Raw genomic sequence first — 26,691 nt, forward strand, 5'->3', positions numbered from 1 at the left:
GTTTTTGATGTTCAACTGATCATAACTAAAGAAGAAAATAGAGTAGAAACAAACTTTTTTAATAATGAAAGATGGGAGTCTAATCTTTCTTTTTGTAAGTTCTATGCTCATGTAGCCATAGAACACCAATATTCTGTGGCACTTGAAAGAAGGAAATGTTTTGTGACATGATTTTTGGTAGTGAATGAGGTAACTTTAACCTCATAGAAATGAGATGTGCAGATTCCAGCCAGGGTGCGTTTAGCAGTATTTATACATGATACGGCTCTCCAGTTACTACTGTACCTCTGTTAGCTGATGTTCTCTCTGACTATAAAATGCAGTAAAAATTGGCAGCGGTATAGGAACAACGCTGTACCGAAACAGAAGAATAGATGCCAATGCCCCGCCGCTATAGCCATTAGACAGTAGTAGCTTTTCTGACAAACATCCGCTGATTACCAGGTTTTAAAAATGGCTGCAGATGTGCAGTAGATTTATAATTAATACTAGGGTTGTTCCGATCATGTTTTTTTGCTCCCGATCCGATCCCGATCATTTTAGTTTGAGTATCTGCCGATCCCTATATTTCCCGATCTGATTGCTTTTTTTTTGTTGCTCCCGATTCAATTCCAATCATTCCCGATAAATTTTCCTGATCATATACATTTTGGCAATGCATTAAGAAAAAAATGAATAAAACTCGGACGAATATATACAGTCAACATACAGTACATAAGTACTGTGTTTGTTTATTATGACAATAAATCCTCAAGATGGCATTTACATTATTAACATTGTTTCTGTGAGAGGGATCCACGGATAGAAAGACTTGTGACTTTGTGTATTGTGACTAAATATTGCCATCTAGTGTATTTGTTGAGCTTTCAGTAAATGATACTGCAGCATGCCCAAATGCATGACGGGAAGTGGAAGCATGATGGGAAGTAAAACCATGACTGTGCGTCGTGCTACCAATGGATATATCTTCTCTGCTTTGGGAAATAAGTTAAGGTGTTAAGACAAAGATGTATTGCCACCTTGCTTCCCCACATTGCTTCCCATGATATTTCTAATCATAGGGAGAGGGATTGCAAGGTTTTAGCCAATTAGAGAACGGTTCCAAAGGCTGCCAAAATTCACTCAACTCATTTTGTGCTCCCTTTTACCTCTCTATATTGGTAAGACGGCGTTATAACAGATTGAGCACGACAATGAGTGAGATGGTTGTGCAGCATATATATTAATAGCATTAAATATTTTATCGTGACACATTTTTTGATAAATTAATTGCCGCTGTCATCGGGATATTTTTGATAACTCTATGTTAAGCCTAAACTAAAGACTCTGGATGAGTGTAACATATTATGTCTGTAACGTTAAATACAATTAGAAAACGATTTAATTAAAATATATATATATTAAAAAAAGGCATGGCCGATTTTTTTGCAGATTCCGATACTTTGAAAATGACGTGATCGGACCTGATTGATGCTGATCGATCGGGACATCTCTAATTAATACAAACAAAAGAAAAAGTACATTTGAAGCCTTGGTGGGTAAGATTTAGGAGTGTCAGGCACAACCCCTACATAAAGTACACTATTACCATGGATTCTTTGAAATACCGTATTTTTTGGACTACAAGTCATACCTGAGTATAAGTCGCGCCAGCCATAAAATGCCCAACGAAGAGAGAAAAAAAAAAAACATAAATAAGTCGCACCGGTCACATTTTTGGGGGAAATTTACTTGATGAAATCCAACACATAGAACAGATATGTCATCTTGAAAGGCAATTTAATATAAAAATACACTAGAGAACAACATGCTGAATAAGTGTACAGTGTACAGTGCATGAACAACGAAATGCGAACATACTGTCCTCACCAGGACGCTACGACTTGGTCCTGGCTTTACAGCGAGCTAAACTCCCAAATGACGATGCTGGACGTCCGTATAATTTTCTGAATAAATTTCGTCACGATACCAAACAGGTTCGCATCAACGTAAACAAATGATAATTAGGTGCTATTACAGCAATGACACAAATAATTAGCATGCGTTCGCTAGCATTAGCACATCGTTCAAACAACCACACAATTGGCTCTAAGTTTCCGATCGCGGGTGGAAAACACACAACAACAACAGAAAAGATGATCCACACAGAAGTTGCCTCTGTAGAGATATTTTACAACCATAAACAATGAACGTAGGTTCGCATCCATGTCTCTCTCGCTCTCTCTCTCTCGCCCACTCGCTCAGACAGAAACACTGCGTACCTGTCCGTCTTCTTCTGGCGTGTGAGCGCTCTTCTTCGCGTAAACAAGTGCGAGTGCGCCCCCACATGGGCGTGAAAGCGCCACAAACTAAAAGCATGCGTTTCAATATAAAAAAGTCAATGATACAATTGAACACACATTGCCAAAGGCAGAACGCGAACGGGCCATAGCTATTAAGAGTTATTCAGATAACGATATTATAAAGAACATGCTAACAAGTTTACCAAACTATCAGTGTCACTCCAAAATAACATGTGAAATGATATCATAATGTGTTAATAATTTCACACATGTCGCTCCTGAGTGTAAGTCGCACCCCCAGCCAAACTATGAAAAAAAAACTGCGACTCATAGTCCGAAAAATACGGTAAGCATGATTCATGTGGTGAAAAAAATGGCTTGATTCTTTTATTTTGCGATGAATACACATATTACAAAAATGAAATAGAAAAATATGTAATACAAATGAAATTAAACAATATTTGCGTCCTTGTGCTAAAATGGTATGAAGCCCTATCAGTGATGAGATTTCCAATTCTGATGAACGTCATTAGCCCAGTGAACTTCAGTTCACTGTGGAAATAAACGCTTCCTTCTTCATCTTGCCTTGTGTCACTGTCTTAGCACTTGAAAGTTTGATGTGTTTGTGGTTCTTTCACTGCAACAGAAAGCGGATGAATGGGAGCTGCAACCGTTGTTATTTTTAAATTGGTGGTGTTGGGAGTGGTTGAAACCTGTATTATGTATTTTTGGGTGTTAAATGTTTTTCCCTCAGCTTCTGGTAGGAGTTTAACTGTTTTCATTTATGAGTGCTATAAGGCCTGTCCAAACAGTGTCATTGTTTAATTGTTCTAACATAATGTTTAGAAAAAAATCTAGGTGGCACAAGTTCAGTAAACAATCTTCATCTTGTCCCATGCCTAATCAAGCTACAGTGCCTTGCAAAAGTATTTGGCCCCCTTGAATCTTGCAACCTTTCGCCACATTTCAGGCTTCAAACATAAAGATATGAAATTTATTTTTTTTGTCAAGAATCAACAACAAGTGGGACACAATCGTGAAGTGGAACAACATTTATTGGATAATTTAAACTTTTTTAACAAATAAAAAACTGAAAAGTGGGGCGTGCAATATTATTCGCCCCCTTTACTTTCAGTGCAGCAAACTCACTCCAGAAGTTCAGTGAGGATCTCTGAATGATCCAATGTTGTCCTAAAATGACCAATGATGATAAATAGAATCCACCTGTGTGCAATCAAGTCTCCGTATAAATGCACCTGCTCTGTGATAGTCTCGGGGTTCTGTTTAAAGTGCAGAGAGCATTATGAAAACCAAGGAAAACACCAGGCAGGTCCGAGATACTGTTGTGGAGAAGTTTAAAGCCGGATTTGGATACAAAAAGATTTCCCAAGCTTTAAACATCTCAAGGAGCACTGTGCAAGCCATCATATTGAAATGGAAGGAGCATCAGACCACTGCAAATCTACCAAGACCCGGCCGTCCTTCCAAACTTTCTTCTCAAACAAGGAGAAAACTGATCAGACATGCAGCCAAGAGGCCCATGATCACTCTGGATGAACTGCAGAGATCTACAGCTGAGGTGGGAGAGTCTGTCCATAGGACAACGATCAGTCGTACACTGCACAAATCTGGCCTTTATGGAAGAGTGGCAAGAAGAAAGCCATTTCTCAAAGATATCCATAAAAAGTCTCATTTAAAGTTTGCCACAAGCCACCTGGGAGACACACCAAACATGTGGAAGAAGGTGCTCTGGTCAGATGAAACTAAAATTGAACTTTTTGGCCACAATGCAAAACGATATGTTTGGCGTAAAAGCAACACAGCTCATCACCCTGAACACACCATCCCCACTGTCAAACATGGTGGTGGCAGCATCATGGTTCGGGCCTGCTTTTCTTCAGCAGGGACAGGGAAGATGGTTAAAATTGACGGGAAGATGGATGCAGCCAAATACAGGAACATTCTGGAAGAAAACCTGTTGGTATCTGCACAAGACCTGAGACTGGGACGGAGATTTATCTTCCAACAGGACAATGATCCAAAACATAAAGCCAAATCTACAATGGAATGGTTCAAAAATAAACGTATCCAGGTGATAGAATGGCCAAGTCAAAGTCCAGACCTGAATCAAGAATCTGTGGAAAGAGCTGAAGACTGCTGTTCACAAACACTCTCCATCCAACCTCACTGAGCTCGAGCTGTTTTGCAAGGAAGAATGGGCAAGAATGTCAGTCTCTCGATGTGCAAAACTGATAGAAACATACCCCAAGCGACTTGCAGCTGTAATTGGAGCAAAAGGTGGCGCTACAAAGTATTAACGCAGGGGGGCCGAATAATATTGCACGCCCCACTTTTCAGTTTTTTATTTATTAAAAAAGTTTAAATTATCCAATAAATTTTGTTCCACTTCACAATTGTGTCCGACTTGTTGTTGATTCTTGACAAAAAATTTAAAATTTTATATCTTTATGTTTGAAGCCTGAAATGTGGCGAAAGGTTGCAAGGTTCAAGGGGGCCGAATACTTTTGCAAGGCACTGTATGAAAGCCGTCCATTACGGTTATAACTCTCAAGACCGGTCGTGGATTCAAGACCTCATTTTGGTCTTTTCTTGGTCTGGGACTGGCCTTCAGGGCTAACACAGTATTTTCTACTTACTTTTTAGGTATGAAAATAAAGCTTGCTGTTGTTAGAAAGTCACTTCCAGCTGTAGTCAACTGCGCATACTGAATGTTTTAGGTGTTTTTGGTGTACTCTCACACCCAGGAAGAGGCCCTGTTTCCCTTACCTAACTACAACAACAACATAACAGCATATGTGACCATGGCCACAAGCTGCACCCTAAGTGTGTGTAGATGAGTGTGTGTGCCTGCTTTTTTCTATTAGGTATCTTAAAGTATTACTTAATTAAAAGTACATGTATGTTCACAGAACTTTTTTAAAGACTTGAACATGTACAAAAGCTGTTATTGTCACCTTGGAGAATATACGTAACTTGAGTAAAATATTTGATTATTATTAGTATTAGTATTAAAGGTCATTTTCTCATATTACATGATTAAGCATTCGATGTAAAATGCAGCAGTGACTTAAGCTTAATTTGTATAGTCCTCATACTTGTGGTTGTAAACACTTTTGACAAACACATTTGAAATAAAAGAAATGCAATGAACACAGATATTTTGTTTGCGTTTTTAAAAACGAAAAAATGAAACTTAAATTAACTTAAACTAAAAATTGCATTTGATAATGGTGTATATTATACGAACAAAATAATAATGTAGAATATAAAGATTGGAATAGCATAAAATTTAAAGAATTGAATGGTTTGTGCATCGTGATTTAATGCTGCAATCAAATTAATTTTGCTGCTCCTTCTGGTGTGCCTGTTGGCCAGTGGGAGGTAATACAATACAGTCATGCATACACAAAAAGAAATATGTTATACACTGTGTGTTCTAAATTGATTAAGCAAAGTGGACTTTCCTTGGGCAAACTTGTGTTGTGTTTTTTTTTGGGGTTTTTTTTGGGTGGGGGGGTATTTTTTTGGACCAGTTTAATGCCTGTTATAAACTTTAATTTTAGACTGTATGGCAAAACCATCACTTCGTGATTTTTTTCATACCACAATCGTTATGCCATAATCTTTCTTTAAAAAAAAATTTTTTTTTTAATCTAAATGTGTGTCTTTTTGGGCCACGCAACCTGAAGCCGCTGAAATGCCATGTGTACATGTGATTTTTATTTAACATATTTTCATTCATTTTCTCTACCGCTTATCCTCACAAATGTTCACAATTTCTTGGAGCCGATTGGAAGTGGAAATCCAGCCTGTTTCACGTGTTTATTAAAAAGTTGAAAATAATTTAGCTGTGAGGCAGAGACAAATCTGACCTAGAAGAACCAATGGGCCTGGATAATGCAAAGCAAAACATGAACAGGGAAAAGTGGGTGAGAAATGGAGGGTGGCTAATATGGTGATCACTTCTATAAGGTCAAAATGTAGGACATATTTTAAAAAAACAATAGTACATCAGACTTGCGGTGTATTTTCATCACCAATAAAGTTTTGCACGGTTTATAGATCTTATTTGTGTAATTAAATAGTAAAAGATACTAATTTAAGGTCAAGCTTTTTTAGACAATTTATTTAGTTAACAGTACTGTGTTTTCAAATTTAAACGTGCCCAAGAATAAATCAATTTGAAACTGTGTTCTGCCAAAATATCCTATTCGGCGATGGCGAAACGACCTATTAATGCCCAGTGCGCTTGCACACGTATGCGCACATTAGTTAAAAGCAGCGAGTACTTATTATTTTTGCTTTTAGAGTCTTTTTTTTTTTTTTTTTAACCTTTCCATTGCCCTAAAATACTTATGGTGTGTGTTTTCCTCTGATAGCTTTAAGCATTGTGTTTTCTTGTGGTAACTTTAAAGCAGTGTTTATTTGTTGATCACAATAGTCACGTAGTGTATTTAAACCACCCTTATTTGATATTACATATTTTCTTAAGGCATTTCTTAGTACGTTCTCCCTGTATGCATCTAAACAAAACAAGCTAAAAGGGCACGGTAGCACTTAGGGTGTCAAATTCGCCATTGGTTGACGTTTCGCCGGTGTAGATATTTTGCCAGAACAACGTTATTAACAAACAAAATTCTTAAGAACAGGAATTGGTTGTGTAAAAACAATATGAGCATTCAACTGCTCAAAACAAGTGAACCCTTTACAAGAGGAACAACTTTACAAAGTTCAGCTGCAGTTATTTTGTTATCGAGAGGCGATGATGGTTATAAAAAAAATATTTTCGAAGTCGACCCACCGGCCGCTCGGCTCATTTTTGTCTGTTTCGCGCTCTCCGGCTGACATTTTACAGCTGTTTTTCCCCTGCTGCTCACGTCCACTTCAGACCAGCAAAGCGTGCAGAAACCGTGGAACGAGTCTCAATTGCTTTTGGCGAGAAAATCGTCCTCTTTTATCCATTCAATGTTAAAAGATGCCTATTGTTTTGGCATGTTTGCTAGCATTGTTGTAAAATCTCGGGGAGGAAGCCATGTCGTTTGATAGGCACACATGAAGCTTTTTTTACATTTTATTGAACCAGTGATATAGGACGTTTCAACTGAAGCCACTCTTGGCCAATCACAGACCTGTTGTGACAACTGTGGGGCTAAGTTGCATCACATAAACTGAACTGAAGCCCATTTTCTTTAAAAGCTGGACAAATAGTGTCCGGCTAATGAATTGTGCCAGACGCCAGACACATCACTCAAAAGGATGAGTGTCTGTCCTAAAACCGGACAGGTGATCACCCGAGACTGGCTAATGTTATGCGTGACATCACCGAGAGTTTGTCCAGTTCTTTTTTAAAAACCGATGGTACAAACACACACATGCAAACAAACACGTAAACGGTGCACCCATATAAACAGGGGTGCACATAATTTTTTTGCCCAGGTTCTCAGAGGAGGACCTGGAGATGTGACATGGTCCTCATTGAGCTTGAGAGCCAACCCACCTGATGCGATAAATTTATGACAAGCTTTACTTAGAGCCAATTAACTTTAATTAATTATATTAACAATTAATGCTTGATTAACATCAAATGGCACAACAAAATTGCCATTACTTTGAAGTGAAATGTAAAGAAATAAAAAGCACCAATTCAAAATAAAGGGCATTATGCGGCTCCCACATTACTCCAAGCCTTTTTAAAAGTGGGATGTCCTCCTCATAAGACCTCATTGAACATGCATGTTTAGCTTTGTAAAATGCGAGCAAAAACACGTTTGTCAGTGCATGTCGTTGTTCATTACCTTTATTCCGCCACTTGTCCATAGGGCGAGTGGGGTCCTGTTTGACATCGATAGTTTGCTTAATTGCCACATGCTCTCTGTTTTTTCCGTGGGTTTTCAAAGTTTGGATGGCTAAAATTCTTTGACCCTACATAAAATGCGCTGCTCTTATCGGCGACATTGGGATTCTCACGGCACATTTTGTACCGCATTTCCGTGCGAGCATCATTTGCTTCTTGCCAGCAAAAGTCCTTTTTTTCGGTAGCTCCGGTGACGTCTCTGTCGTCTGTCTGTCTTTTGACGGGGGTGGGGGAACACGGAAGTAATTACTCAGTGTGGCCTGCGTCTTCGACATTTTGAGAAGTTATTTTCTCGTGTCCTCCGCAAATACAGTGGTCAGCCATCGGTACGCAAAAGCGTATGGAAGCCGTTGAGGGACAGCGCGTTTGTCTACGTCCAGTACGCATGCGCGCATGCGGCACCACTTATGTGCACCCCTGCATATAAAGACTTCCTGATTACGTCTTTTCATGACCTCCCCCAGTCAATATTTCTGCCACATCAGAACAAGTAGGACTTGGTTCAGGCATTGTATCAACGAACTGTTTCTTCGGAATATATTGTATTTTGTAGAAACAATTAATGAATATACACTACCATTCACTAGTGTATCATATGGGATTTTTCATTATGTACACTACTGTGTAGTTTGGGTAAATGCATCAAAGTAAAAAAATTCATTTTATTTATTAAATGTTCAGGAGTAAAAGTTGACATAAACATGGATAATTAAGTCACATACAGATACAATACACTATTACATTACAAGACCGTATGCGTTCATTGTTCGCGAGGAGTATAGTGGCAAAATTGTTACTGTAGTCTTGTTTTGTTTTACTCACTCCTATACAACTTGCAGTCTCTTTTGCATTCTTCCGTCTTTTATTTTGAATGTGTGCTGGAAAACATAAAAATTCAGGGGCACATTGTCTCAGATTGAGGTTTGTTCCATCTCTCCTGCAGTTTAATTGAACACAGAAGGAGGGAGCGAGTGAGAGATGTAGAAAAAGAAATCAAGAGGAGAGGGTGAGGATGAGGAAGGAGGGTGCTCAAACAGGCATGCATATTGCATGAGGACCCCCCCACCACCAACCTCCTCTATACACCAGCACCACCACCACACCCCTTTCTTCACAGAATGGCTGTGTACTGTTCTGGGCTTATTAATTCCGCTCGGTGAGAGAATTATTTTTAGAGACTTGGTGTGCTGGAAAAGGCTTTTAAAGTCACAAGTATTACACATTCTGCTTGAGATTCACTTATATACGTTGAAAAGTTCTAAAAGTTTGTTGTGTGTTAAGACACTACTTTTTCTGCACGTTTATAGTCACTACAATTGTCCATACCCTGTAAAGTATTGTTGTAACTTCCATGGTCCTTCCTCTTGTTAAGTCCTCCTGTTAAGTTAAAAAAAAAATGATGGAACTGTAATTCACTGATTTGTGTTTATTTAATAAAAATCAACCGGTGGTGATATATTCACTGTCGAAAGTACAAATGAAATTAACCCCTAAATGATATAATAAATGTAAACCTATTAAGGACCGTCACATTAGCTACATTTTATTGTTATTCCTTTTGCAGTAAAGGCCATACAAATACTCTACTTAGGCTAAACAGGGATTTCCTACTGCATAATGGCCTTGCTTCAAAAGTAAACTACATAATAAGATTTTCCCAGAGGTATTAGTTGAATCAATTCAGCTTTTTGCAGATTTTTGAAAGTAATGACCCACAGTGAAGATAGTATAGATACTAAACTGTTTTTAGAAACAATATTTGTAAAAAAAAAAAAAAAAAAAAAAAAAAATTAGCTCATTTCAATTAAAGACAAAATATCCGTTATTTGTTTTGTTTTGTTGATAATGCTTAAAAAATGAGGTTACCTAACAGTATCAATAATAATAATTAACAATTTCCAAGAAGATCTTGTGTTCTAATCAATGCAATGGAACACTACAGGCTTGATATTATGTGTGCAAAACTGGAGCAGATGGTGAGTGCATTTTGAACTATTTTGCTGAATAATTCAATCCAGAGCATATGTCCTTTTTGTACAGTGTATATAGTGTTGAAATTTTAATTAGCTTGCAAAACAATAATAGTTAAGAAATGAAAAAGTATATGCAGCAAAGGCATCACAAACTGTCTCCCGCTCTCTCTTTCTCTCTCTTGCTCTCCTTTTTTCATTCTGTACCCAACCCCCCACACAAACAGATGTTGGCTACAAGGTTTTATGTACAGCTTATGGATTGTCCATCAATCAAACCAAAGCATGTATTGACCCCCCTCCCAACAAACACACACACACACACACACACACCTGTGACTGGATGAAAAGCTTCCAGCACTGTATTGCACTGTTAGCCGAATGTAGATATTACACGTTTCCCCTGGCTCTACTAGTTACTTTACTTCCACGTTGTGGCTTCGTTAGCTTTGAGACACTTAGCATTGTGGATGATTGTGAGGCATGACCTAGTTGTGGGTGTCGCTATCTGTGCTACTTTCTTTCCCATCTACATCCTCGCTCTCTACTACTCCCCCACCTTCCCTCTCACGATGAATCCCTATTATTCATTGTCTCTCTCAATTTAGGGCCTCACCTTCATCCTTTTAGGCCATCCACTTTGGTCTTCCCTGTTATCCTTTTATGTATGCATTCTTTAGTTCCTAATTTACCTCTCTTCCACATCCTATTATTACTCTCTCACATCCTCTTTATTCCTCTCTCTCAGCACCTCGTGTCACACAGGGAAACATTGCAAGCAGTGGTCCCCGCTGAACAATTACCATGCAAAGCAATCCAAATAGAGATGTTTGCCGAAAACAACATGTGTGTAATTACTGCTTAATGAGGCCCTTGTCTCAGGCAGAATGCCCAATTAGACTGCCGGGGAGCGAGCGATGCCAAGGCCCTCTGAAAAAAGAGAGGGGAGAGAAATAGAGGCAGGCTGCAACTGCTACAAGAGGTTGGATACGATGAGAACATGAGAGGAAAAAAGGGAGGGGGGTAGAGAGGAATAGGAGAGCAGTGAATGAAAAGATGATTTTTGCTGTAAATGTGGAGTAATGGCAGAGCTGATAGCATTGGGTCCAGGATAAATTGGCATTTTAACTAGGAGAATGAAGCATTGGAATAGGAGAGATGAAGGGGCCAGAGATTTTGGCGTTTACATTGCTATATACTATATGAGCAGCCATGTTGACACACAAAATGGCTGACCTTTCTTGGTTGTGGTTGGTTGTTTTTCTTATTTTTTTGCCAGCCTGTATCATTTATTGTTATTTGCAGCAGGTCACTGATCTTGTTGTGATGCATTAACATGACTTCAGTGCAGTCGGTATGGATTCAGCTTCTGCCCTTCGATGGTGTAAACGCGATAGTGATTGGTGTTTTGTCCTTGAACCCTTTCGTTTACTCAGTTAGCTGTTTTGGTCTTCCCTTATTTACCAATTAAACTCTAGAGAGTTCTTCAACAGAAAAAAAGTAACTTAAGACAACAGATAGGTTGTCTTTGGAAAATGATGAAGTTGAGCTCCAAATCCAACTGGGGAAAGTATTTGAAGGTGACTTAATAACAACAATAATCATCATTGCCATCAGAGGCAATTAGCTCAACAAGTTCTGGACATAGTGCCAGTTTGAACAACAGCCAGCATCTCAAGATGAAGCAAGTTTAAAAAAGAAAAAAAAAAACACCCACGCATCACACACACCTTATTCATCAAGACAAGCCTTTAGTGACTTTCTTTGTATGTATTTTAAAATGTATTTGCTAAAAAAGGTAACACTGTCAAGGTGCACTAATATTGACGCATCATTGCGTTGTTAAGTGGCGCAAACGTTTGTGTTTTCAGTTCAATCTTTGTTTCCATAATGCCAGTTTATCGGTGGCCAAGACTCAGCTGCTTTTAATGAGATGAATATGACCTGTTCATTCTCAAAAGACATGTACCGTATTTTTCGGACTAGAAGTCGCACTTTTTTTCATAAGTTTGGCAGAAGGTGCGTCTTATACGCTGGAGCGACTTATGTGTGATTATTTACAGTTGGGTCAGGCCGACGTCTTTCTAGCTATCTTTTTAAAATATATATATATATATTCATATATTTATAATAAAACGATGTATGGATGTTAAATAAAATTTTTTTTAAAATGGATTAAACAGAAAAGGCGCTGTGCATGCCTGCGCATGTGAACGCAGTGGCCTCGCTCTCTTTTCAATCTTCCCTCCCACCCTGGCGCCCTCCGCGAGCATCCTGGTATTTCATTTTCGATATGGAGCAGCTATAGGTGTGAAAAACAAAATAAAGACAGGGGATTTGAAATGTAAACAACTGCGGTAGGAGTGGGATATGGAAATGATTCAAATTGATTGTTGAAGATGCGATACAGAAACCTGGGTCAGCTTCGCTGAATGTAAACGAATGTGGCGCTTTGGTCTTATACGAGAAATATATTTAACAAACTTTTCCAGCGTTATTTCATTGTGTAAATGCATTTATAGTTATCATAAAAATATGTAGACTATTTAAACATTGAGAAAACTTTTTTTTCTGCCAACTCGAGGAGATTAAAATAAATTTCAAATCCACTATCCGCCTGTTAGAACAGACACGCAAATATAAGAGATATAAATGTTAATTGAATAACCCTTAACTTACAGTCTTGTTTAACTGGGAGAATTCGTTACAAAAGACAAGCTTTAATTAGTTATCATTATGCATATCTGCACCGACATCGTCACAAATGTGATCACACAAAACGCAACCACGCATCGCATCCCCGCATTTTCTCTTTCTCCTGAGTCCTCACAAATAAAACATAAAATTTCGGGGGGTTATTGGCTCGTGCCGACAAATAAAGCACAAAATTTCGTTTTTTTCCGGGCTTGGGCAAGCAAATCAAGTTAATTGATTAGGCTCAGGCCACATCGGGCTTTAATACCCGCGGGCCTGTCGGGTCAGGCTGGATTCATTAGGCCCAATCTAACTTCTAGCCTCATGTAATGTTAGCATTCCGTACACCTATTCAGCCTGTTGTTCTCTATTGTATGTTAAATTGCCTTTGAAGATGACATGTCTGTTCTTGGTGCTGGATTCTATCAAATAAAATTTCCCCCGGAAAATGCGACTTATACTCTGGTGCGACTTATATATGTTTCTTTCCTTTTCATTGCGCATTTTTTGGCTGGTGCGACTTATACTCAGGGGCGACTTATAGTCTGAAAAATACGGTAGTTTCTAGACCTCCTTAAAAAAAATCTTTATGTTGAGTTACGAGTGATACATTGTTTACAAGATTCTGGGGCAGTTTACATGGCGACTCTGCAACGCCAAGACGGAATGACTGTTGCGGAATGGCCTCACCTTTATATGGTGTCGGCGAAAACGGAGGGCGAAGATGCAAACCTTTGAATGCGGGCTCCAAAGTGGAAGGATTCGATTGTGGTTGCTTGAGAGGGCTTGCTCCGCATCTATATCAGTGGAAAGTTCCAGCGCCGATAACGTCAGCACTCGCACACTTCACATTGGGCGTGCGCAGTTATGCTACTAAACACTAAAAACAGCAAATATGGCAGAACGTCGGCTTTAATTTACTGTTTTTATAATATTTTATTTTTTTATATGTTGAATGTTTCCATTTTTGTGCCTTTTGGAGCAAAAGAAAAATGCCATTGCTTGGAGTGGGCGGGTATGTTGTCTTCCGGGCTGAGGAGGTTGTTGGTGTCAAAGTGCATTATTGGCTGTCGCCTTGTAAATTTGCACTTCCCCCTAGGGCCTGGCATGAACACTACATTGTTTTCACACGGAATTGCGACATTGTTCGAATGGAGACGGAACCATATAAATGCAATTTTGAAATTTGTCATATTCTCGGAGCGTCACCATGTAAACTGCCCCTCTGTCTCCGCCTCATCAACTTGGATGTTTTATGATGTAGAATAGAATTGAATATACTCTATTGTCACTGTAACATTAGGACACAACAAGATTGTGTTGCTTCCTGATACAAAATTAAAATATTTGTTATATTCCAGTAAAAAAACACTATATGAAATAAATATTAGAATGTACAGATTAAAAAGTAATTGAAAGGGAGATAAACATTGTGCATTTCGTATTTGTATAAGTATGTTCCCACTGAGTTTTGGTTCCAATACAAATTATACATTTGACATTGAATTCAGTTTGGAATGTGCTATGCCAATGACGTCTGAAGCGATTTCCTGCCAGACCAAGTTTAATAAAGGTATTGACTCTGCTTGCACATTTAGTCGGCATACTGTAATTTTAAATGCTGAAATATGACCTTTAATGTTTTTTTTAAATTATGTTTACATAAAATGTACTAGATTTAATTTAAATACTAGATTATTAGTTTTGCAGATGATAAATATTTCTATCATAATGAAGGTTTGTACTCCTGTTAGTGACTGATTTAACCAGGTACCGGTATATCATCTTATTTCTCGCCTTTTTTACCCAGCATGTGTTTATTGTGTTTTCAAGGCTTCTTTTCTTGTGTGCACAAAGACGATCACCCGAATATAAAAAAAGGGCTCCCAGTAGCTTCACATCTGAGGAATCTGGTGTGGAACGCTGTCGAGTTTGATCATGTTGTCTCTGCTGTCTGGCTTCTGTGCAGTGATATTACAAAGAGTGACCTCAGTCAGCAAACAAAAAGGGGGCTTAATTTGACACATTGAGTTTCTTTGTGTGTCTATGTGTGTGCGCACAATTCCAGCCCAGTCAAGGTTTGTTCCATTTGCTGCATGCTATGAAAAAGTGTGATGCCTTTGGAAGCCAAGGGCGTTTCACAATACGTCTCCTCTTAACAGGGTAGCAGTTTCTCTGTCACCTTGACACTGCATCTGTTCACTTACTGAGCTGTTTGTGGGGAGGAATCTCATTTTCCCTTGAGCTAAAAACAGTGTGAGTTGTATTTTTTACATCTTTGTCACAGCTGATCTTTGCAGGGAATTCCTTTGGGATTAATCGTTCCAGTATACTTGACATCAGAGCTAGCGTGTTGCATGTAGCACTCAAGTGGTGGCTAGTATTGTTTCCTTACACTCTCGCAGGGGGTTCATGGGTCACGTTTTAAGTCCTAACCCCCAGTCAGACAGTGTTTTGGCACCTGCAGCAAGTGATCTTTCAATGCCTTGTTAACTCGCTCCCGAAGACGCAGCGTGTAGTCGCTGTGCGCTGATTCATTCACACTTCTTCTCACACGCCGCAGAGCCCACAGGGAACGGCCTATCTTTCACCACTGAGCTCATGTAGCCTCATTACCGGCCCTGCTGATGAACGGTAATTACCGACAGTTCCATGCCAAGCACAAGGTTTAACCAAAGTGACAAAGTCATTAGTGTAACACATCAGGCCACCCGTAAAGGGCTTTTCACTACACAGATCCTCCATGTCATTTATTAATTTATTTCAACCAAATTCTGTATACGATGTCAATGTCTCCTCTTTGTTTGTTCCCGCAGTTTGATGGTGACAACATGTACATGAATGACAATAACCAAGAGTTCCGGTCACCAAACCAGGTGGGTGTGACCACATTTCAATAGTTTCAATTTTTGTGACATTGAAGACATAAAAATGAACAATATCTATATTTACGTAAGTATAAGGTATTTGTTGTGTGTTTTAGTGTTGCAGCTCTGACAGTACCGTGTGGCAGGAAAGATGTTGACTTTTTAAGTCCTGGTAGAAGGTTTAGGTGCATAAAAAAAAAAAAATTTTTTTAAACGAAAGAAAGTAAGAATTGCCTTTAGAAAATACATGAATGTGTGTGAATATCGTCAATACAAAAGACATTAAAGTCATACCCTACTTTTACTATGTACAGTATATGTAGAATAGTGTGCACATCCATAAAGCCTGCTTAGGGTTACAAGTGAGCTGGACGGCTTAGACCCTAGCTGACTTTGGACATTCACGCTCAAGTTAACAGCTATGAGCAAGTCTGAATCTTCAATTAAACTGACGTCCTTGTTTTGTGGGCAAAAACATGAGTATCTTTTGAGAAAAATCCACACAAGCACAGTGAGAACATGCAAACTCCACGCAGAAAGGTCTGACCTGAGACTCATGTCCAGAACCTTTTGCCCCAAGGCAGATGTGCTATCCTCATGTTCCCAGTGATGTGCCAACGAATGAACCACTTTTTGTTTGTCATTGGAAATTGTAATGGTTAGATTTGCCAACATTACTGGCATGCCCTAAAGTGAATTCATGTTCTGTATCAAAGTAAACAAACTTTAATTCATTATTATTTAGCTGTTGGTTGTGGTTGGGACCGCGTACGTATGTGGTTGCGATTCACTCTCTCTGGAAAAAAGGCTTTTGAAAAAAAGCTCAGCAGCAGTAAAAGCTGGCAAGATGCCAGTGGGAGTTATAATATCGATGGTCAATTACTATTATTAATTTATTACATAGATTATTAATTCGACCATATGTTGTAGTTCAGAAAGTCAAAATGTGTTGTTGGTAAGAATTTATAACAATTTATTTGTAACAATTTGCAGAATTTAAAAGCTTCATAAGTCACAATACCAAAAGTTGCTGATATATATTTAGTCTTTGTTGAGTGAACTCCCAAGCTCCCGCGAGAACACTGCAAAGGTAATACAGCTGGTCCACAGTTTCGCAGCTGGGACGAAAACCACACTGCTCCTCCTGAATCTGAGATGTGACTTCCTGACTGACCCTCCTCTCCAGTACACCTGAGTAGAACCAGGGAGGCTGATGATTGTGATTCCCCTATAGTTTGAACACAACCTCCAGTCCATCGCCTCTATAAAGACTTTTGTTTAAAATATTTCATCTCACATGTAAAAATGAATGATTTGCTGAACACATAAATTGCAATATTCCAAAATCATACCCTTAAACCATTGAGCCACTGTGGCCAGAAAAAACATAACTATTAATCGTACAATTCAATAACTAATCATTAAAATGATGAGATCAGAATAGATACATCATAGCCATATTTGGTTGTCTTAAATCACTCACATGCAAAGTTTGCCCTGATTTTCCTCATGTTTTAAATCAAGATTAAAGAGCTCCATAAACCACCAAATATATGCCTCTTGACAGATTATATAATGGAGATTATATACATTCTCTTAATATCCATATCTTAATCATTTAATAATACTCTGTGAGATATCATCCCTTGTCAGGTTGGGCAATACGGCAAAAAAGAATAATCACAATTATTTTCATCAGATCGGCTGATCTTGATTAACACAGTAATTCCTCGTTTTTCGTGGTTAATGAGGACCAGAAACTGCTACGATGTGAAAAATCCCGAAGAAGTGCCCCCCGGAAGATTTTTTTTTTGTGTTCAATGTATTTATTCAGACTCAGCATTAGAAAGATACATATAAAATATAAGACGTTTTTTTACCTCTTTCCCCCCAAAGTATAATAATAAAAAAAAAAAAACATATCTGTATATATGTATTAATGAATGTTTTTTAAGCACTTCAAATGTTACACTTATGATTATTTATTTTAAACATCTTACTGTCCCACTGAAATATTTTCAAACAAGAATAAAGTAGAAAAATGCTTGTCTTTATTAAATGCTTCAGTGAGTGAGTCCACTCAAATCCGCTCAAGCTGCTCACTTACACAAAATGAGTTACCACAGCAACTGTTTAACAAGTTAAACGATGATTGACGTATGTGGTGCTTTGAAGTTTGGGCTTACAAGCGTCTCTGGCAAGATCAAACCTTAACATCTGTCAATCATCGTTAACCTAAATAAGCAACTCTAGTGCACTCCCTGACCAAGAAAAGCAGCAGAGGTGAGAGTGAGAGACTACGTGATTGGATAGGGACAGCTCTATAAAATACTGCATTTATTTATTTATTTTTTTAATTGGAAAAAAAAATCCCCGATGGACTGAGGGCACAAGTTTTGAAGCACGGAGTAGCGAGGGAACACTGTACATCATTTTTTATATTATGCTAAATTAAACTTGTTAAAGTATATCTTCTAAAAAGATTTTAAAAAATAAAATAAAAAAAAAACCTGCTAGGTGTAGAAATGGCCTAACTCTCGACACTTCGTAATATTATTGATTCAGCTGTAATCCAACCTGAGTGTAGCAGTGAACCCGCTCTCTCTTGCGCTAATCACTGGCGCTTGCGTGCAGCCTCACATTACACACAAAAAAGACCCAAATGGGACTCCTCATAGCTGCCAGCAAAATTAAATTATCAAATTATTTGGCACCTAATTAATTCATCAACTTTAATCTATTTAATCAATTAGTTGTTGCAGCCTTAAGGCTGATTTCTGGTTCTGCGTCGCGGTGACGGCGGACCTATGCTGTTAACGCAGAACTGATTTATGACCCTACGCCGTAGCCGAATGTGCGCCTCCCAAAAATCCTGACTGCGCGTCACATCAACGCTTCGTGACGTCACCGTCAAAGGACTGTGATTAGTCCGCTCAGAACGTTGTTTCCGGTTCAGCAAAACAACATCGTTTTGAAACATTCGTAAAATGGTATTAACAACATTTGTTGTTCAATATTGATTAGCTACAGCTCCAAATACACGCATTCCATCTCTGTTGCCACTGCTGTTTACGACTGGATGAAAACTAAAGGAATTCGAAAAGTCTCCTAAAACCGCACAAAGATAAAGCCACACCCCTCTAATGGCTTGGCGGTGAATTACAGAGCAACGAGTTCCCTTGACGCAGAACTTCGAATGCTCAATGACGACGTAGGGTTAGCACCGTTGCGCCACCGTCAACGGAACGCAGAAACATAAATCAGGCCTTAGTTGTCTCAGGCTATTGTCGCACACATTTTCGCTAACCAAAACAACTAATTAAATACAGTAGTGATTAGGCCTGAACGATATTGGAAAAAACTATTGCTGCGATTTTTTTTAGGTTTGCGATATATTGCGATATTATATTGCGATATTAAAAAAAGTGTTTTTTTTTTTTTTTTCAAGAAATTTTCACAAGATGACTTAAATAGCTGTTTGGAAAGACTTTAGATGACTCACCATCACCACAGTGTACAGTCATCCCTTGTTTTTCGCGGTTAATGGGGACCAGAACCCGCCGCGATAAGTGAAAAACCGCGAAGTAGCGCACCTCCCCCATTTAAAACAATTTTTTTTTGTGTGTGTTTTTTGTGCCCAATGTATTTATTCAGATTTAGCATTGGAAAGAGATACATATAAGACATGTTTTTTTCTCACTTTTCCCCCAAAGTGATTTTAAAAATGTATAAATAAGTGGTTTTTAAGCACTTCAAATGTCATAATTATGATAAGTTTTAAACATAACTGTCCAACCAAATCATTTTTGAACAAGAATAAAGTACTGTAGCAGATAAATGCTTGGCTTTATTAAATGCTTCTGTTTATCTACTGTAGCTGTGACCGTTGAAGTGACATGTAGAAATTTCAAACTCCTCATGATCACTTCTGGCATTTAAATGTCTCCAACGTCCCCACAGTACACACATTCATTCCAGCGGGGCTTCCTTGCAACTGTTTAACAAGTTAAACGATGATTGACAGATGCCCGTGTGAAGTCTGCTTCTTTGGCCAGATCAAAGCCATCGTTGTGGCAGTGACTGAGAGGATCAAAAGGCTGGGAGTGGGAGGGTAGGAGGCTGTGCGCAGACCAGAAAGTGAAGCGTATGTGGATCAAAAAAAAAAAAGAAAAACTATCGCACGTGCTTGCGATGGGACTATTGCGCACACGCACATCGCGATGGCGATGTTTAAACGATATATCGTTCAGGCTTAGTAGTGATGCCTCGCTGGTGAGGTTCCAGGCCTTGTCTCACCAAGCGAGAGTCCCAGCCGACATGTGAATGTCTTAGGATCCCTTGGGAGAACTTGATGAATTGGCTGGGGAAAGGGAAGTCTATACTTCCCTACTAACCTGATACCCCTGAAACTGGGAAAAAACTTGGAGAAAATGGGTGGATTGATGGCTAAATATAGCATATGGATTACACCATCAGCTGCGTTATCACTGTGATTCAACAGGTCACTCAAATCTTATGGTACCCTCATCACACTGCTTTCAACGCCAATGATACTGCTTGCCGTCTGGAAGCACAGTCATGGTCACAGTCGGGGAGGTATAGACAGGCACTGCATTGAGGGTTCCCAGCTGCTCGTCGGGAACACACTGCTGGACACATGGCCAATTTTCGAACGTCGCGTTTTGTTGATCCAGCACTCAGGAAAGAGTGTCAAAACATGGCGAGGTGGACCGTCCTCATCAATTAGCGCCTTACTAACTGCTATCAATGACAGGTCGAGACATACACAAACAAAAACACACACTTGTCTGAACTAGATAGATGGATGATAGATAGGCGACATTATTTACTCCTTATTAGTTTACGTTGTTTCTTGCTTTCTGTGCTTGCTCTACCAAAACTTTGTAGAACTCTCTCGATTATGTTGAATTAGTAACCAATTACTTTCGTCTCAAAACAACTGGGAAAATGAAGGGTGTTGATTCAACCAGAAAAAGTGCCGTTTATATGGTTTCAGCTGTTGATGTGACATTTTAATGAAGTTGAGCCACAACTGTAAAAAACTTCAATTGCCATTATCCATCCATCCATCCATCCATCCGTCATCTACCGCTTAATCCGGGGTCGGATGAATTGCCATTATGCTGATGAATATGAGACTAGTATAGAAACAAGAGATTTTTGCATCCGTCTAACAATAATGTTTTTTTTTTTCATTAACAGAGTAAAAAAAATGTTCCTCCAAAAATACAAACTTTTTTCACTTTATTGTAGTGTACTAAACATTTGAACATGATATTGACTGTAGCACAAAAATCGGGATTCAGCGAAGGTCAGCCATTGGAAGCTGTCAAGACCTGTCAAATGTTTTTCCAAAATGAGCCTGTCATCGCTGTTGGGAAAATCTTCACATACCCACGTCACTACTACTAAATGCTATTATCCTTAAGTTACACATACATGCACACACGCAAACACTCACAGGTGATTTGGTAGCCATAAGGTTGCCTTACCATTGATGTTAGGATTGAGTGACTGTAATGAGAGGTCGAGAGGGAGCTTTAAAGCTTATTGTCTACTTATACCTCACATCACAAACCGGGAGTCCATTATTGTTAGCCACATTTGCTGACCTGCCCTAATTATGTCACTTTGTATGCAAACATGTGTGCACACTAATTGGGATAAATGTCCGGCTTTGTACTTTCTCCGCTGTGGCAGCCATGTGTCAATCACTGACTGCCTCGGCAGGTCTGCACTGTTGTGTCAACAAATAGCTTCTTAGTGGATAAAGCAATTTAGGCTTTTCAAAACATCTCAGCTGTAGTTGATGCTCTGTCAGTGATGTCAAAGAGAAGCTTACTCACCAGCCCCAAAACTCCCCACCACAAACACAAAGTTCACTCTCTGGCTTTAATTCCCAAAATCCTTTAATGCACCACAACCATTTGAAATGTGAAAGGGGCTGATGTGTGCATGGCTTTGCTCTAGTGTTGATGGTTTCTGAGCAAAATTATTAAGCACTAACATGAAATACTAGAATGATTCATAACTTGGCCTTCTCTGACACTAAGGTCCATAAGAGGACTATTTTAAGCCTTGACATACTCCTCATTATTATGTTGTAGTGAGTTACTGAAACACCACTTACAACCATTCAAGTTGAATTTGCTATTATTCATTTTGAATTGACATGGTAGAAATGTAATTCACATTGGGGGACTGTTGTTTGTTTGTTTGTTTTCCATCACTGGCTTTAAAGTGGACATTTCACAGCAAAACTAACGCCCAGATCTGAAGAATATACAAAAAAAAATGTTACATAATCCAAACCTGTTTTGAAATAATGTAGCGTCATACTTTTTTAAAATCAGTCTCACGGTTCATCAGCGACAAAAGAAAATTCAATCAACTATAGGAGACAAATGTAGAAATTGTCCCTTTACTCTTGGCATCAATGAGGGAATTGTCCGCCACAAAATGCCAAACTATTGCATTGTCGGTGGATTTTGGAATTTAGGGATATCAACGCATGTGTGTTTTTTTTTTTAAAATGATGCACTTAGATGAGGGTGGGTGAGATTTGTATAGCTGGACCGTGGGCTGCGGTGAAGCTAGACGAGGGGGAACGCAGGCAAACAAAGCATTTCTCTCATCTATTACCACATCTTGACTATTGTATGAGTATTCAGTTTTTAGGAGATACTAGCTAGGGATGGGATGTTTGACTAATTTTCCTGCCGACTAGTTTCAGATTTTATTTGCAACGAGTTGACTAGTCTATAAGCAAGAAAACTCACAATTTAATACACATATTAAATAAAAAGTTGAAAATGCAAAAGGTTTGTGTATCTACAAGCTATTTTAGCCCTAACATTCAGGACAGGTTTTTTATTTAAATTCTATTGATGTAACAAAAAGTGACTAAAGGTAAACAATTGAAATAGAAATACATTCCTGACACCTTCGCCAAACATCCCCAAATTATGTGTCACTGCCCTCTCCTACGTCTGTGTGTTGGCGACTCGGCACTTTCTGTGCGTGGAGTCGACCCGGGAAATTGCTTTCAGACATACGGGCTACCGGAGTTCAGCGTATGTCTGAAAGCGGCTCATGATGCTGCGTTTAACCGACTAGTGAAATATTAAACATTTATTTATGAGTAGGCGGTTAAACGATTAAACAACTAGTCGCGCATATCCCTAACCCCGGTAATACTGTACACTACTGTACACTAGGCACGTCTGTGGCACGTCAACGCACCACTGACGCTCGCCCCCAATTTCCACAGGGTGCATTTTACGAGCATAGCGTCTGTGGAGCGGCTCAATTGGTTCACGTGAGGATTGCATGAACGCGTAAGAGTATTTAAAGATAATAATACAGCAACCACTTTCAGACCCCGCATATTGGTCAGCTTTCTTTCTGAAAGAAAGAAGAAAAAAGTCCTGTGCTAAAGAGAAAAACAATCACAATGATAAAAATTTTCACGTTTTATAAATGAATTGCCTCAATGAATCATTTTTTTTTTCTTATAAACAGTTCAAAAGCTTTAATGATGGATTTTTGTTAAATTAAAGCACCATGCAGAAATTAATAAAACTAATGCATATTATTTTGAAAATCAACCGGATCCACCGTATTTTTACACGAGTGACTTCCGGCCTACTTGATCTTACCTAGTAGTATTGAGGCAGGATGGTCGCTTCTCGCGTCAAATAATAAAGTCTGCCGTTCGTTTCGATGTGTGACACTTTGAACCACTTCTAGGACGTGTCTAAAATGTGGCTGCACTGCGGCTGGTGTGCACTCCTTCCTTGACTTGAACAGCCACGTTTCACTGCGTTGAGGTGGTGGAAACGTTGACGCGCCGTAGACGTGCCTGACTCATTTTCCAGAATGTTGGCGGCGATTTCTTCAACTTCTCCCTCATCACCATCAGTAATCATGTCATCTGCTGGATATTCTGCCTCCGGCTCATAATAATATTGGAAATATTTTCATCGTCGTCAGTATATATATATCGTCCTCAAAACCATCTTTCGCGAAATCGAAAAAATCTGATTTAATGTCTGAAGTGCTGAAGAAAGATAAGCTGTCTGGCAATTATGCCATATTATGTGGGTTAAAATATAAGTTCGGAAGTATCAATATAACTTTGGTTTTATCCACCAACCTTTGTCCATTGCTAAAATTTAACAGGGAAGCCAAAAAGTATCTCCCCGCACTGCCATCGGTTGTTTTCTGCCAGGCATAGCCTAGGGGTCCGTTGCCACACTGGCTGGGAGCCTGTGCGTCCGACACTTAAGGCGTCCCACAGTCGGTTCCACACGTAGTGCTTAGGTTGCGCTAATAATAAATTTCATGGGATAAAAAAATCATAAAATAAAACCGAAACAGTATGTAAGTGAGCTGAACTGAAAATGCAAAACCGAAACGGTTCATAACTTCCACGTGAACTGTTAAACCCTTTGTGAAAGCTGTCTGACACTTAAAGCGTCCGGGCGGAAACTCCCACAGTTGGTTCTGCATGTAGCGCTTAGCTGAGAAGGGTCTGACTGCAGCCGCACCCCCACTACAAACCACGCCTCATACAAACTACGCCCCTCTAAACCTTTGCCGTCTAGCCAATTTCCTTGCTACCCACAATCTCGTCTCATTTACAATGTTTGGAACTACATTTATTCTTCTTTATTGTTTATTAGTGAGTTGTGTTGCGTGTTGCATGTGACACAGTCTGTATGAAACCATTATGAAATCCGAGTTCACTAGCGTTTCGGCAGCTACTGTACAGAGCCCATCACACAAAAGTAAACATTCATGACACTTGAAATGTTTGAAGATACAGACCCTGAATAATTTAGTGTTGAATTGTTGCGATATTAGAAAAAAAAAACTATGTTCACCTTCTTAATTGAATTGATTTTTTTATGAGTGGGGCTAGTAGGGCGCTAGAACGTTGCCAGAGGCCTGGCCTGAGGAGGCCATCCACCACTATATAGTATACTGTAAGAGTCAAATCTGCAAATTGGAAGAACTACATTTACTGATATTACACCAATTTGCAACAAAACCGCAAGTCCTCCAGGTTTTCTTCCCATCTGTTACTTACAATTTTACATTAAAAAAATACGTAATTGCTTTGTTTTGCTCAATGCTTCCCATTTGCATGCTCACAAAGGGCAAGTTTCACATGCTGAAAAAGGCATGTACTATTTGGGTAAGAGGAGAGCTTTGCTACTTGTGATCGACTGCTTCTCCAAATCACCAGGATGCGCATAAGCTGATCTGAAATTGAATGGGGAGACCTGAAAGCTAAAAATATGTTGAGTTAAATTTTGTTTCTGCACACCTCTTGGGGATTTTAATAGATTTAATTTACAGGTTTTGTCAAAAAAAGAAAAAAAAAGATTTGCACTACTGTTGATATAAACTGAACCAGTTGTGTGGCGTTATAACATTGATGATTCACAGTAAAGGTGGAAAAGGAATTTCTTGCTACATTAATATGTGTGTTTTGTTTAAACAAACATCCTGCAATACTAGGGATCTGAGCAGTTTGCTGTGCATGACAGTCATTCTTAATCAATGCTTAATTTCTTGCGTTTTCTGATTAATATTTCTTGTGTTTGACGGTACATCAGACAAATCAGAGTTTCAAGTATGGAATAATCTGCCTCAATTTGAAATGGGGATTACTAAAAATTTAATCTATTATGTGAACTAGCAAAGTGTATGCTTTGCTTGATTATTTTATTATATTCTGTGAAAAGACTCAAGAGATACAGTATGAAACCTTCTAAAAGGATCTCATTATATGAAAGACGTGCCCCGTAATACAACTTTTAACTTATGGATTCATGACCATATAGGAGTCTGACCATGATGCTTGTCTGAGGTGCATGGAGCCAGAACAGAGAGTCCATTGTTTGCGTCTTGCACAGCATACACAGTGAGGTAGCAGTTTGACACAGCCAGGAGATTGCATTACACATAACATCTCTGCGCTCTTAAAAAGAGAGAACCGCTAATCAGAAACAGCTTTAAAGGGGGGCATTTAACTGTCTGCTTGGAGGCAATCATTTCATTCAAACAAGATGTTTTCAAGGTTCTGACCACTGTACACTTTCGATATGATATTGATATTTTCCATGTGTTTCATTCATCTCTCAGTGTCGAACTGTGGACAGAATATTCTGTTTGTGTATGTATCCATCCAAAACCATTAGTGGAATGGTTGAATTAATAAATCTTCTTTTGAGGTTTGGGGAAATTAGTAGTTAGGATGGCATCGCATATAGTTTTAATTCAGAATACGTACTATTTCCAAACATGCAGTTGGTCTCGTTGATTACTCCTTGCTTGTTTAAACTAGGCAATCATCATTTTTAATTAGGAATTAGGAATAGAAATTGAGCGCATCTTATTTTGTTGCAGAACAGTGATTGACCAGAAATAACTATTTAAAGTGTTTGAGCTGACAGTATAATGTTGTGTTGTGGCAACTAAAAAAAATTCTGTCACTACAAGGTATACACGAATCCCCCTCCATTATCACAACCTCCTCCACCACCCAACTGAAAAGAATCTCACTTCATTATTATTATCACGTGTTTGTCAAATAATGCTGATTGCCATGTGTATTCTTGCAGTAGGGTAGTCGCTACATGACAGGACTTGCCACTAAAACCAAAATGGCTACCTTCAACGCTGACCACAGATTTTCTAATTTGGTAAAATGGCCAATAAGTGTTCTTTGGATTCAAACCAGGCATGATCTTTTGGTGTTTTGTGTAGACATATCCTCATGTATATTTTGAAAATTTTGTCTGGCTTTTACTCACCCTGTAATTAGCCTGTATGCATGTATATATATGTGAGATAGTGAAGGGAAAATGAGAGACAACAAAAGGTGGATTTAGAGAAGCAGCTGTAGAGAAGTTTATTTTAAGTTAAAAGGAGTTTGTAGGCCTCCCTCGCTCTTGTCAGACTTGTTGCTTTGT

General features: G+C 38.9%; 1 protein-coding gene across 2 annotated transcripts in view; it reads left to right on the forward strand.

Moving 5' to 3' along the window:
* Window positions 1–26,691, forward strand: part of LOC130909038 (thymocyte selection-associated high mobility group box protein TOX-like) — a 158,825-nt gene that overhangs the window by 70,677 nt on the left and 61,457 nt on the right. For both annotated transcript variants that reach the window (XM_057825095.1, XM_057825103.1), the window contains one exon: window positions 15,638–15,697. In XM_057825095.1, the coding sequence (XP_057681078.1) occupies window positions 15,638–15,697 (60 nt within the window). The remainder of the gene's footprint in view (window positions 1–15,637; window positions 15,698–26,691) is intronic.

The sequence above is a fragment of the Corythoichthys intestinalis genome, chromosome 2, assembly GCF_030265065.1.
Source record: "Corythoichthys intestinalis isolate RoL2023-P3 chromosome 2, ASM3026506v1, whole genome shotgun sequence".
Lineage (NCBI taxonomy): Eukaryota > Metazoa > Chordata > Actinopteri > Syngnathiformes > Syngnathidae > Corythoichthys > Corythoichthys intestinalis.